The sequence below is a fragment of the Furipterus horrens genome, unplaced genomic scaffold, assembly GCF_987537825.1.
Source record: "Furipterus horrens unplaced genomic scaffold, mFurHor1.1.pri manual_scaffold_6, whole genome shotgun sequence".
NCBI lineage: Eukaryota > Metazoa > Chordata > Mammalia > Chiroptera > Furipteridae > Furipterus > Furipterus horrens.
In genome coordinates this window covers 170,317,751-170,332,951 of record NW_028327176.1, presented here as the reverse complement: position 1 = coordinate 170,332,951, position 15,201 = coordinate 170,317,751, and the positions used below count along the sequence as shown (strand labels likewise).

At 37.2% G+C, this 15,201-nt stretch overlaps 1 protein-coding gene across 2 annotated transcripts in view; it reads left to right on the top strand.

The window, feature by feature from the left end:
* Positions 1-15,201, top strand: part of AHI1 (Abelson helper integration site 1) — a 170,448-nt gene that overhangs the window by 135,150 nt on the left and 20,097 nt on the right. The window contains exons 21-22 of one of the 2 annotated variants that reach the window (XR_016511655.1): positions 11,792-12,055; positions 14,002-14,059. Coding sequence is in view for 1 of the 2 variants with exons in the window: in XM_090279880.1 (XP_090136006.1) it covers positions 14,002-14,057 (56 nt within the window). In the remaining variant the exon portion in view is untranslated. Of the gene's footprint in view, positions 1-11,791; positions 12,056-14,001; positions 14,060-15,201 lie in introns of those variants that run through there. The other variant, XM_090279880.1, reaches the window with a different exon arrangement.

Genomic DNA, 15,201 nt, shown 5'->3' with positions numbered 1-15,201 from the left:
AGCCTTGAACTAATTCTGACTCAGCCAGAGGAGATATAAGGAACTCTTACTGGCTGCCTGTGAAGTTGGCACTCCACCTTCCTCTTCCTGATGCTCTCGTGTTACCGTGGATAGAGACCTCTTACCTGCTTCCCAGACTCCCCAGTCCTCACTACCTGTGCCACCCCTTTACTTAGAACTCACTGCATCGTAGTCTTAGTTTACACTGCGGTTGAATTTTTTTTTAACCTCGTGTACCTTTTCCTCTCACAAACCAATCTTCATGCTTAAAATACACCTTTATATTCACATCACAGCAGAACAGTTCTTGATCCTTGAGGTGTGCTTCCTGCTAACCCACTGCTGTCCAAACCCTAATTCTAACAGATCCCAAGGAACTTGCAGACATGTAAAGTAAAACATTTAAAGCTGGTGTGGCTCAGTGGATTGAGCACCTGCCCCTCAGACCAAAAGGTAGCAGGTTTGATTCCCAGCCAGGGCACATGCCTGGGTTGCAGGCCAGGTCCCCAGTTGAGGGCATGTGAGAGGCAACCATTCGATGTTTCTCTCCCTCTCTTTCTCCCTCCCCCCCCACCTCTAAAAATAAATAAAGCAATTTATAAAAAGCATTTAAAAACATAAAATAGGTAAAGCAAGGGAGTTGCAGAGAGTAAGAATCCATTTGGGCAAGGGAGTAGAAAAGTTCTCATGGAAGAGATTGAACTTGAATTGGGCCTTAAAGTTTAAGATACATAGATTTCTTTTATTGAACGTGATTTGATCTGCTTTATCTGAATCCATGTGTTAGAATAGACTCCTACATATATTTTTCCTCTTAGGAATGTGCCATGTGCATAGTTTGATAACATTTTTATTTTCCTGTGTGAGAAATTATAAAGAATGATATGTACTTATGTAAAAAGAAGTTCCTGAGAAATGGTAATGTTATCCCAGGTAATCAGAATACTTCAGGTACACCTGAGTCACTATGCAAATAACCAACCCCAGAGGAAAGTATAATTGGGCTTCCTGAGCATCTGGCATGGATGCATGTCTTCAGTTTATTTCCTTCATCAAAATACATATGGTTTGATTTTATCAAGATTCTGCCTTATACACCTACCACAAATTCAATCAGATGTTTAACTTCATGTGCAAGTTTTATTTCTATTATCATATGTAAGACATGTTATAAGAAGAACATTAAAAGTCTTTGAAAAGTGACCAGACATGGGGGAGAGTCCCAAGTTCATAGAATTATAGAATTGGTGACATGGTGGGAACTTTAGGGATAATCCCTGGTGGTTCTGGTCAACTCCCTTCATTTTATAGATGAGGAAATCAAGATCCAGAAAGGCTGTAAGAGTCTCATTCATAGTGACAGCCCTAATTTGGAGCTTGGGCCTCATGTTCTCAGGCCAGCGCCCTGTTTCCTCCACCACCCAGTCACCGACATAGACATCTGTTGCCTGCACAGCTAGCCACATTTTGTGTCGCACTGATTTTTTACATCCCTGTCTTATACTATACCCTTCTCTATGTGGAAGTCTTTAGAATGGTATTATTTATACTTTTTAAGGAAAAAAGAAAAGAAAAGAAACCCCCCAGATTTGTTTTCTTTTAAAATTATTTCTATTCAAACTGCAGAATAAGAAGTAAGATTATACCTTTTAATAGCTTGGCAGCTGCTAGATCTTATTAAGCTCTTCCAAGTGGAACACACCTGTTCTGTTGCTAAATGTGCCAGGTCCCTTCCAACATTTCATCTGGTTCATTGAAATGTTAGTGGGTGATGGAAGCATTTGCTCTCCCACTGCAGGAGGCGGGCACGGGCTTGACTTGGTGATTGTCCACCATAGGCTTGAGTCCCCAAATGAATCATAGGGATGGGAGAACAGGAGAATGTTTTCCTCAAGCTCAATCCAGAACATTTTTACGATGGTGTGCTATCAATTTGCATCTAATAGAGGTGGAAGAATATTGGTGCTATCCAGGAGGAAAGAAACTCAGAATCTTTAAAAAAAGAAGCAGCAGCAGCAGCAGCAGCAGCCCTGGCCAGTGTGGTTCAGTTGGTTGGAAGTGTTGTCCTGTATACCAAAAGGTTACAGGTTTGATCCCTGGTCAGGGCACATACCTAGTTTGCAGGTTCGATCCCCAGTCCAGACATGTACAAGAAGGCAACCAATAGATGCTCCTTCCCCCGCCCCACCCCTCACTTCATCTCTCTCGCTCTAAAAAAAACAAAGAAACGTATCCTTGGGTGAGAATTTTTTTAAAAAGAAAAGAAAAAGTCCTGCTGACAACTTTGGTTTTCTGACAGGAGACTTTTATAGACTTTTTTATTTTTCACTTTTCATTTGCTATTTATTTGAGGAGGAAAGCTGTTAAAATTCATTTTTAAATTTTCAGTTATTTTAGATTGTATTAAAGTAATATATGCTCATAGTTTTAAAAATTCAACCAATAAAGAATACTGTAAATGAAACTCTGTCCTGCTAGTATTTATGTTCACTCTAACTTGCATTTCCTGTTTAAAATGTTCTCTGCATATGTAAATATACATGTCTTTATTCATGTCTATGTTTCTATGAAACTAGGATCATAATTAATATTCTGGTGTCTTTCTTTCACAATATACCTTGGACATCTTTTCTTATTAGCACAGACAATTCTATTTAACAGTTTCAAGTTGTTAAAATGCCTAATTTTCTTTTTTATTTAATTTCTAAAATGATATTTTTCCTGAAAATGCTTGTCTTAAAAATAAAAAACCCAAAGTAGAAAATTACCCTCTATCTTCTATAAATGTTTAAACATTGGCAAAACCAAGTATGTTTTCTTTTAATGCCATGCAAAGTAATAATTATGCGTAGGAATGCTAGATTGTATCTGTGAATGTGGAGAAATCACTATGTTTTTGTTTATGTCTTTCTCTAAAAACTCATTACGTGAATAATAGTTATTAGTTTTGCTATTCTAAGGTAGTTATCAAACTATCCATTATAGCTCATTTCTTCATGTGACAAGAGTTATAAATATTTTCAGTTTTTTACTTGGCTGGGTCAGTTCAAAAGAGAGCTGGCTCCTAAAGCAAAGTGCATATTCCACGTAAATTCAGGGCCAGCTGCCTCCTTGTCTAGTACAAATCAAGCAGAGAGAACCCTAAAGGATCATATAACTCCATGGTGGTTTCTCTTCTAGACAAGTGTACACAACGTGTGCACAGACACACACACACACACACACACACACAATTTTACATTGATAATTCTGTTGACCTCTTAGAAAAACAATAAATAAGTTGCCTTCAATGTGCATGTGTCTGGCTTAATCTAAAAAAAAATCTAATTTTCATTTACCCTCTTCATCCCCAAATTAGATAGTTTATTAACCCCTGGATTCATTGTGCCATATATCACTATTTTCTAAAATATCTTCATATAGAAAAAATGTTTTTCCATTTACTGGTCCTTGTACCAAGAGTTCATCTGAATTATTTTTAACCATAGGAATAATATGATTTTATTACTGTGGTAAGTCCAACAACAAATTTATAATAGACAATGGTTATTTTGATATAGCAAAGCAGATTTTCCAAATACCTAGAAGGTAGATAATATACACTAATTCACTGAAAATACAATCATAAGTATTATTGCCTCCTTCCTATTGCTGAAGAATAATATCAGTGTGTATCTTTTTATATTTTAGTAGTTTTATTTATCAGAGAAAATACAGTTTATAATTTATTACATTAAAGAGATAAAATTAATTTATGCTTGTATTTGCTTTAAAATTCAAGAATATTTGAATGTTTTTTTCTTTGTCTGAAGAGAACAAAATCAAAATCTTATAAGTAAAACTAAGGAGCTTATTTGTCTTCCATGAAGAGTCAGTGTAAGCAACACTGATTAATATGCCTTCCTTTTCCCCCATAATTTGTTTCAATAACAGAAATATTTTAAGGAAAAAGTCTTGATTTCAAAACTGTCATTTACATTTGAAAATATCTATGTCCCACAAAGAAAGTGAGTGGGGACCCAGTGATGTGACTGCAAAGCCAGTGTGAGTCACTTCACACCTGCAGATTCCACTTTCAGCGATGAAGTCCCTAGTTGTTCTACACAGAGGAACTTTAAAAGCCTTCAGAATTGCTCTACCCTGAAAGAACCCCTTAGGTCTTGACTTTCTTGAAGGTCTGGGGGCCAGTGCTGCTGCTCTTTGTCCTTTTTATACCTTGTCGCAGCCACTGTGTTGGGCATGCGTACCTCCATCCTGCTCTGTCTCTTGCCCCAGCAGTTGTGTTCTTCGCTACCCTGGGCAAGTCCCCTCCAAGTTTTCAGGACCCTATGACTCTCAAGAAACTGAGGCCCCGACAGGCTGCTTGTTTTTCAGTTTATCTAGCCTGTGGGTAGGAACTAGTTAATTGCCAGTAGTTCTGAAATAAGTGGGCTGTGAGAGAATCCCTCTGTAGTCTCCACCCCAAAACTAGGCTTGGGGGTGGGTGGGGGAGCCAGTCTGTCATTTCCTTGATGTCTTCCTGACTCAAGTTACTTAAAATTTGTACTAAATAACATAAGCGTGAAATTGTTTTTTATTTCAGCAACACAGTGATTAGTCATCTGATCTGAGTCCCTGAGCCCAGCTTCTGTCTCATTTTCTTACACAAATCTTCCATGAAAACTCAGTTTAGAGAATAATATCTCAATAAAGATTTCATCATTGTGCCAATAAACCATTGATAAGTATTTGTAGGCCATGCCTTCTGTGAAGCCAACAACAGATTTTAATCTTTGAACAATGAATATGCAAAAAGTATAATATAAGTAATGTTGTGCTGCATCAAACCAATGTTCTACTTGGCCCAGTGTTACTCTCTCTGACAGTGACCATAAGGATTGTTTGATAGACAGTGTTTGCTCTCCATGATTTTATTTTTAATGGTCAACCTAAATATGAGTAACATCCCTCTCACAATCTATTATAGATCTAAAATGTGAAAGATGTTATTGGGAGAACTAACAACCAGTCATTCCTAGCTGTAACTTGTCCTTTAGATAGTGGTGGAATTGATGCTTATCGGTCACCCTGTCTTCTGACTTGACAATCAGTATGACCTTTTTTCAGTTATCTGACACCCTGTCTTTGCTGTCCTCTTGTTCTGTCAGGTACTCTAGGGTTTCTCAGCCTTGGCACTGTTGGCATTTGGAGCTAGATAAAAATTCTTTCTTTGGAGGGACTGTGTTGTGCATTGGAGGATGTATAGCAGACTCTCCAACGTCTATCTACTAGATGCCAGGAGCACTAACCCCCTGATGTTATAATAATCAAACATGTAGTCCAGACACGTGAAATTTTCCCTGGAGGTCAAAATCACAGATGCACCATTGAGAACTATCCCCTTTTAATAGAAAAATATGTATAATATTGGGGGGGGGTGTAATGTGTTTTTCCTTACATTATAATTCTTTTTTTGTTTTAAGATCCTGTTAATTAAATTTTGCTTTCATTTTTTTCATTATCAGAAACTATATAAGTAGTGGTTGGAGTTCAAGACTACTTTAAAAACAACAGTTTCACGTAAAGAAGTACCAGCCAGCTATGCGAGATTCAACATAATGAGTTTATATAAAAATTTCTCTTAATTTAGTTTTGATAGCTCTTGACTACTACTTATTTCCTTTGCTTGATAAATTATGCACTACTCTTTATGTAAATCATTGAAAATTAACTGTATGCTAATATTCATATTACTTAACAGTCATAATAGCATTGTTACAATGGCCTCTAATTTTATGTGGTTCTCCTTTATATAAATGTCTCCTTTATCTACAAACCATGCATACAACAGAATATCTTTTTTAACATATATGAACAGATTTGTTTTTATCACTCTTTCACTGAACCTTTCTGTACTTAATGAGTCTTTTCTTTCTTTTTATCCCCGTTGCTGCTTCCCCATTACTGTGGGTGTGTGTAAGCAGCAAGCTCTTACACATTGATGTATCTTTCACAACGGAGATAGACTGTTTGATAGACCTCCAAAGGTTGACAACGCCTTTGTGAAAAAAATGCTGCCATGTCATTTTTAGTCACTGACTAGAAAGCAGTATCGCTCCCAGGATAACTGTAGAAAAACATTCCTACAGGATCATGCAGGTTACATATTGCCCTGTTCTTAAACTCACTAGCAGGAATAAGTTTTTTTATTGCAACATTTGTAATTACCACAAATACCATGTATAATTATTTAGTCTGTTATAGCTGCCAATGTGTACATTATAAATATCATAAAACACTTAGGTATACATAGTGGATATAAACCTATTAAAGAAGATAACTGAAGAGCAAATTTAAAAGCAACATGGCCAAACAATTTTTAAACTAATAAGAATATATTATATATTGAATATATATACACATATACATGCATACATATGTACATATACTGAGATATAGAGGAATAAGGAACCACTTAGATTGAGCTACAGACAGACTGTCCAGAATTTCACTTGGTCAGAGGGATCTCTCTCTGTCCCATAATCTTGTACTATATTATTTGTCTCATACTGCATTTAACACCTTCTACCTCAGTGCCAAGTTATTTATACCTCCATTTGCCCTCAATGTCTGCATCTGCTTACTACTGTTTGTTGGGAGGGAAATTGAAATCTTTGATGGGAAAAGTTGAGAAGAATTGAGATCCAAACCAGAGGAAGAGGGAAGAAAGGGAGGAGACAGTAAGGATAACAACAATCCACTCGTATATGCTACTGAGTAAACTTCAGACGAGTCAAGAATTAGATCTGAGCGCTCTCACCCTCACACATCACTACTTTGTTATATGCCAGATGAATCTTTCTCATACTGCTATGTCTCAGCATCACTAAATCATTATGTAAAAATACCCATGCCCTCACATCTATGTTACAATAGCCATGAAAGGGAAACAACCTAAGTATCCATTGACAGATAATGGATAAAGATGTGCTCTGTGTGTGCTTGTGTGTGTGTGTTATGGAATACTACTCAGCCATTGAAAAGGTGAAATCCTGCCATTTGCAACAACATGGATGGACCTTGAGGGTATTATGCTAAGTGAAATAAGTCAGAAGGAAAAAGACAAATACTGTATAATTTCACTTATATAGAGAACATTAATAAAAACAAATGAAGAGACAAATCAAAAAATTCACAGAGGCAGATTGGTAGTTACCAGAGGAAGAGAGGGCGGTGGAGGGAGGAGGGAGGACAAACCAGTTCAAAGGGGTCAATTATATGGTGATGAATGGAAACTTGTGGTGAGCACAACGCAGTATATACAAATGTCACATTATAATGTTGCCCACCTGAAATTTATATAGTGTTATAAATTTAAAATGTTACCTCAATTAAAAAAAAAAAAATACAAGGCCCAGACCCTACCCTAAACGTGCTAATCTTTGGCAGATACTCCATTATGTTTCTGAAAGCCTCCTTTGTAGACGCAAGAGTTATGGAATTTTTTTTGATAATGCTCTTCCAACCCCTTAGTTGAATAACATACCTACATCGTGCCCTTCCTACTGACCTGAGTGTATAACAGTCTATAGGCCATTACACATAGCTATGTAAAACCAATGGGAATCGCCTTTATAATAATCATGTTTCCCCCCAGACTTCCCACTTTAGTACTTTACTTATGATTTGATCAAGACAGAGCTCCCCAAAACTTCACAGATATGTCAGGAATAATATTAAAGAAGGTGGCAAGTAAGAACAGTAAAATTGTAATCTGGTAGCTGCACAGAAGCCATGCTGAAAAATATACAGTCAGTTCTCATTATTCAGAGTTGTTATGTTCTGTAAAGTTACCATGAACACTGAATTAGCAAATGCTGAATCAAAGCTTCTAGGGGAAATACAGGATCAGTCCCCGTGAGCCTGTGGCTGCTACATTTCTATCAGTCAATACATAACATTGTTTTATATATATTCTGTTTAAAAACACTTTATTTACGGACGTTGACTCATTCAAATCAAACTCATACTCAGCAGCACTATAACTTGTGCCTCAACAAAGCGTAACTAACTCACATGTTTTCTCTGTGAGGTGTGAGGTGCATCAGCCATGGCGCACTGAGTCACACTAGACAGCACTTTACCTTTGTGCTTAGGGACCATTTTAAACAGCAAAAGCACTAACAAAAAGCACGAAGATGTGGAAAGCATGGCACTGCGTAAACCACAAAAGGGGCACCCAATCACAATATCAGAGCTTAAACAGAACAGCATTAGAAACATGCGAAAGCATTAAAAGCTTATAAAGTTCGACCTCAGCTTAGGAAACGTGCCCATTAGGCACCTCAGTTTTTCACCACTCTGTGCCTGTGCGTGTACTTAGATGACTAAAATCTCCATGAGTATTGATCTGGGGATTACAAGTAAGTTTTTATAAGTAGGCAAATTTGCAAATAAGAAATCTACTAATAATGGGGATCTACTATGTTTTGAAACTTTGTTAAAAATAAAAACACAGTTGTTTCATAAAACCTGTAGGTCTTTACAATAAATATTGAAGAAGGAAAAGATTAGGTAAAGGAAATGAAATAAAAAGGGAAAGTGTGACCTACTGCTTTTCCAAGATGGCTCGTGTATGTAACTTTTTCTTCATTCCTTCCTTCCTCTTTGGATAGAAATATAAGGCCTAGAAGTTCCTTGAAGACAGGGACTGTCTTGTTCAAAACTGAACTCCAAGCATCTAGTTCACAGCAAGTATGAATAAATGTTTACTGAATAAAGGATGGGGTAAACAAATACGAGCAACTGTTCTGAGATGCTAATTACCCTCCCAAGTCAGACCGACCCCTGTTGGAGACACACAGGCAGACCCCAAGTATGTCTTAACTGCCAACTAGAAATTTTCACATAGATTTTGTCTGTAGATATCATCTGGAATCTCTATTCCAGTATGCCCAAAATCAAATCCATGTTTAAAAGCCTGAGTTTTCCTCTATATTCCAGTGTGTTAATGGAACCATCATGTACCTTGAAGGTCAAGGAGTTATCTGTCAAAAGAGCAGGCAAATAGTCAAACATCAGGAGGTTTTGCAGCATAACAGTATAAGTGTTTTTGATCGAGTTCTACATTAAGTGCCAGAACAACAAATAGAAATGGCCTCTGACCTAAGCTTAATAAGGTCAGGAAAAGCTTTTCAATTTAGAAGACTCAATTTCTAAATTGAGGTTTAGAAGATATATACTAAGGCATGATGCACTTGGGCCACCACAAGTATCTCATCGTGCTGGCGATTAGGATGCAGTTAAAGCAGGGATGAACCTGAACATGAGGACAGGATCAAGAAGGTCCTTGTACGGCACATTTAGGAGCAGGATTTTATCCTCAAGCTAGGAGGGAGCCAACGAAGGATATAAAGCATGGAAGATGACATCAGATTGGTTATTTCAAAAGCTTGTTCTAGAAGCTCTGAAAAGACTGGGAAAAAGCAGTACTGGAGGAAGTAAGACCAGAAAGGGCTATTGCAGTAACCCAAGCCAAACATATTGAGAAAGTAGGATTTGGTGACTAAATCCACAGAAAGAAAAGGAGAATTCTAGGTTTCTAGTTTGAACATCTCTGTGTATAAGAATATAAGAACTTCAAGTTTGAGACACGTGAAGTTTGTGGTATGTCCAGCAGCCAGTAGCAGGTCTCTTGAAGGCTCCTATCAGACTCAGGAGAAATTTGAAAACTTGCAAGGTAGTTTGGATGAAAATGTTTGGGTCCAAATGTGTATTTAGAAAAACTATTGTGTTTATAAGATTTGGTGAAAACTAGCAATTTCCAAATCATTATGAAGAAAACTGGATATCTGAATTCATTATATTGATTTAGAAGTCATTAACATAAACATGCTGGTTGAATCCATGGGAACAGTGAAATATAAAGAATAAAAAGAACAAAGGATAGAAGTCAGTAAAGGATGCCAGATATTTTAGGGTGACCCGAGGGGAAAGAGCTTGGGAATTGCTATAACACTGCCTACTAAGTCTTCGTTCTTCCATTATCCAGCTCTCAATGCACCTTTTACCTGCCTACTGGAGACATCTTCCTAAAACAGAAATCAAGTCATGTGACTTACAGCTCCGAAATCTTAGTTGGCTCTTTATTTGTCTACATAGTCCAAATCTTGCTAATTTGTTTAGACCCCACCCTCAAAGATCAAATAAAAGTTTTGACCTGCCTTTCCTCATCCTCCAAAACAGGCTCCTGGTATGCTGCCCTACAGACACATCCCTCCAGCCTTTGTTCACCCTGTTTTCCTGAACTGTGTAGTTTTTGGTGCTTCTCCAATTACCAGAATTTCAATATATTCCTTAAAATCTAATTAAATGTTTCCTTCTCTGAATTCTTCTCAAAAGCCTCCAGTTACAATTCGAGCCTTCTGTTCTTTTTCTCTGCACCTTTCCTTTTTCACCTTTATCGGAACGTTTCTCCTTCCACCTTGCCTGTTGTATCCATGCCTGTCTCCGCTTTGTGTCCCTGGGAGTCCAGCACAGCGCCTCGCTGGCAGAATAGTGTTCCCCAAGCATGTGCTGTTGTTCAGTCGGCACTGTTAGTATCCAAAACTACAAATCATTAATCACAATGAAGCCCTTCCCGTTTTAGTATAATTGTAGAAACTGCATCTTAATGCAAAGGAATATTTTGTGCGTAAAGAAGAGCATTATAATTGGAGGATTTAGCATCAACTACAAATCACATAATAATAAATTCTAAAATTAAACAGTCAACATCAAACACATATGAATATTTAAAATTGAAAAATTGTGCTCCTGGAAACAGGATTTTAGCAATGGAGGAAACCTGCAGAACTTGTCTAGTCCAATGGTAAAAACTGTTCTACGGAGCCCTGTTCCTTGGGGCTCTAGGGGGCGGGCTGGGGAGGCCAGGTTTGCCAGGTGCCGAACCTTGCTTCACCTGGAGTAACTAACTACCTTTAAGTGTTTGTATATGAGGTTTTCCAAGAAAACGGTACTGAAAAATTATTTTGCTGTTAAATCATTTTGAAAAACAGAAGCATAACCTTCAGGCTACTTCTATAACCTTGTGACTCTGGGCCTCCATTTCCTCATCTGTAAAATACGAGAGTGGTGCTGTGATAGCTCATGCTTTCATCCTGAGCCCCTGCTATTCTTTCCAAGTAGAAAACAGACTCCCAAGCAAAGTGGCTTACTCAGGCCTCTTAGAGTTCATGGCAGAACCAAGACCAGAATTATTTAACTACCATCCCTGATTGTTAGTGTCTCTCTCTCTCTCTCTCTCTCTCTCTCTCTCTCTCTCGCTCGCTCTCTCAAAAATTCCTACGAAGTGGATATCAACAAGTTGTGGATATTAGTTTTATGGAAAAGATAGATATTGGGATTATATAAACAACATGTAAAAATAGAGCTATGCTATGTCAAATTTGTCTTCTTTAAAGCTCGTGTGCTACTTACAACAAACATAGATTGAACACTTACTGAATTTTACATTTATTTTTCAAGTTTATAAGAAATATTTGGGTGAGTTGTTTGCATGGCCCATTTCTCTTTTACAAAGCTATTTATGAGTTGTTTTCTCCTTGGCTAATCTCCATGTAATCAGTAGAAGCACTTAAAGTCATTCCATTAATCATTCCTTTCATGTGTAAGTCTCACTGCATCTAAATTTAAAAGCACCTCTAAGAAGTTGTAATGTTTTGGGAAGCAGGAGTCTACAGATTCTGGTCCTTTCATTCATCTCTTTTGCTTTGCTCATCTTCCTCTCTTCATCCCCTCCTCTCCAATCAAGGGTATCCGTGAGGAAGAAACGAAGTCACAAGCCAACTATCTGAGAGGTGTTCGTGGACAGGAGGGAAAGAAGGGCAGTCATGCTCCTTGGCCTTGTTGATGGTGGGGGGTGCTTATGGGCTGATGATATTGTGGCCTTGGGGGCTTTTTTGTTTAAATATAAAATAAAACAAAACAGCTCACAGAGACACCTCCTTCTTCCCCCTCCTTCTGCCTCCATGAGTAACTACCCATATGGCGCGCTGCTGCTGAGACCAAGGAATGAGTGAGTAAAGGTGTTTAGAAGTGAAGTATTGGTCCTAATTAAATACATGTCCTTTTACAAATAAGTGTTAGAACTTTGTAATGTGTATACTCTACTAATTTGGGATTCATAGGATGTGAACACAAGTTAAGCCACCTTGACATCATGCATCTTTGGATACACCGTTACAGTAGTGCAATAATATAGTAGGAAAGATGGCAGGGACGATGTTTAACCTAGGTAAGACCAACTATCTGAGGACATCACAGCACCCATTTCACATGAACTGACCAATAAAAGCAGGTTTGGTAAGGCCTGCAGGTGGTAATATGTTATACTCATCTATCAAGGTCACAAATTATTTAAAAGTAACATTGTCTTAGTGATCTATAATTCTGTTTGATGTCTCTCTCCTCAACCTCTGGAGTAGTTCAAATTCTAATTACAGTCATTATGTTAAGGTTTTTTTCCTTTTAATCCAGTAGTTTTATAAAAGTTTCATATATATATATATATATATATATAAGTATATTTATGGTAAGATGCTTATCTTGCCATGGGCAAAGAGATAGAAGTAATACTTGCACCATGTAAAGAATAAACCATCTTACCTTTAATTTGATGGCTGTGTTTGGAATTTATTTCATAAGTCTGGAAAAAAACTGAAGAAATTCCATTACAATTGATGCTTTTTTATAATTGAGCTAGGTTTTGATGGTTTTCTTAGCTTCTTGCTCTATTGGGTTGAAGCAGGTAAAGTATTCTGCAATCTGAATTACTCCTTGGGTTTGAATTTCCATATTTTTTGTACTTTTTCCCCTAAAACACATTTTAACTGAGTAGATCATCTTCAATGCTAGAAAAAAATCAAGGTGTTTGTCATTGATTCTTTTGTTTTCTATGAAATTGGGTCACTTACTATACCTTTCACTACTAAGTTTTCTTGTTCTTTAATTCTTGCTTTTATTATATGCTTGATTTAATGCTATATAGCTAGCAATAATACCACATAATTATGGCCCAGGAAAACACAATATCCTTTTGAAGTCTTTCTGATAAGAAAAATAATACTTGTTTAAAAATATTCAGTGTTGAATCTTGCTGAGGAATGATCTTGCAGAAATCTCATTGCGGAGGAAATCGAAAAAGACAAAACAAACTTCAGTAGAGATAAGACTGGGAAAAGCGTAGTTACTCAAGTTAAGATGGAAAGAGAAGGTTGTACTCCTTTTCTTTCATTTTGTTTTTTTCTGAGTTATTTAAATAAGATGTGGTATATCTCTCTCATTTGTATATCATTCAAAACTTTTAACATAGTAACAGTTTATATTTTTGTGTGAATTTTAAATGGATCCTTTTCATAACATGTAATTATCTGTAGAAAACATTTACAGTCTATTTTATGGCAACATTTGGTCGATTTATAAAAATCTGTCTATATCAAACACCATTTTCCCATGTTATACTTTCATTTGGAATTAATATTCATATTCTAGAGGAACCGTCTAACCTTAGCATATAGTTCCACACCCCTGAGAGTACCTGTTTATTTGTTTTTCTCACAGAGGTGCCATTAATAAAACAGACACTTGGAGCAAACTTTGTAGAAGATTTAAAGAGAACTCAGATTTAATATTTTACATATAGTTCAGTGAGTATACTATGAAAATACAGAGTATTCTAAAAAGCTTACAAAATCAAGATGCAGTGCTAAAGGGTAAATTTAGAACTTAAGTAATGTACCATGTAGTATTACCAGATTAATTCAGACAGATTCAATATGATGCTTTTTGCCATACACCTGGAAGCTGGCTTTCTATAGAGTGCTTCTGCAATCTGAGAACAGATTTATGTTTAGAATAGGCATGCTGTCTCCTCACTCAGCAAGGTGGTGGGTTTTCAGCATGTGAATATTACCTGTGTTAACTTTAATTTTTGACTGTTTTATTTTTCTTCTTTCACAACAGTCAGTCAACAAGGACCAGTCTCAGGATTTCACATGGAGTTCAGAATCTATGACACGGTAAGCAACTTTTCTTCCTAAATAATTTGCAGCAATAAATAGTTTGTTTCTTTTTTATTAAGGACAATTTCTCATTTTCCTTTACAAAACATACTCTGAATTAAATTTCAGATAATTGATTTTTAAAAGAGTTTAGCTAGTAAGGAGAATATTGTTTAATATTTTATTTATTTTTAGACAAGGGGAAGGGAGGGAGAAAGAAAGGGAAAGAAACATTGATGTGCGAGAGAAATAGCTATTAGTTGCCTCTCACGCGGCCCAACCAGAACCGAACCCACAACCCAGGCATGTGCCCTGACTGGGAATCAAACTGGCAACCTTTCACTTTGTGGAATGATGCCCAGCCAACTGAGCCACACCGGTCAGGGCAAGGAGAATATTTTAATGGTTGGATGTTGAGGATGTATATGAAAGTTACAAGAAATTAAGTTAAATTAAAGTACCCTAAATTTTTTTTAACATAATTTTTTTCTTTTTTCATTGAATATTTTATTGTTGTTCTGTTACAGTTATCCCAATCCCCCCGCCTGCCCCTGTGCTCTCCACTGCTGCACCCACCTGCCGCTCCCACAGTCAGTCCCCACCCTGTTGTCCATGTCCATGGGTCATTTATACATGTTCCTTGACTAGACCATCCTCCTTTCTCCCCTTATCCCCCTCCCCCCTCCCTCTGGTCACTGTCAGTCTGTTCCTTGTTTCCATGCCTCTGGTTCTGTTTTGCTCATTTGTTTGTTTTGTTCATTAGGTTCCTGTATTAGGTGAGATCATATGTTATTTGTTTTTCGCAGCCTGGCCTATTTCACTTAGCATAATACTCTCTAGTTCCATCCATGCTGTCAGGAAAGAAAGGAGTTCCTTCTTTCTTTCTGCTGCATAGTATTCCATTGTGTAAATATACCACAGTTTTTTGATCCACTCTTTTATTGATGGGCACTTAGGCTGTTTCCAGCATTTGGGTATTGTAAACAGTGCTGCTATGAACATAGGGGTGCATAGGTTCTTTTGAATTGGAGTTTCAGGATTCTTTGGTATAATCCCAGCAGTGGAATCACTGGATCAAAAGGCAGTTCCATTTTTAGTTTTTTGAGGAAATTCCATACTGTTTTCCATAGTGGCTGCACCAGTCTGCATTCCCACCAACAGT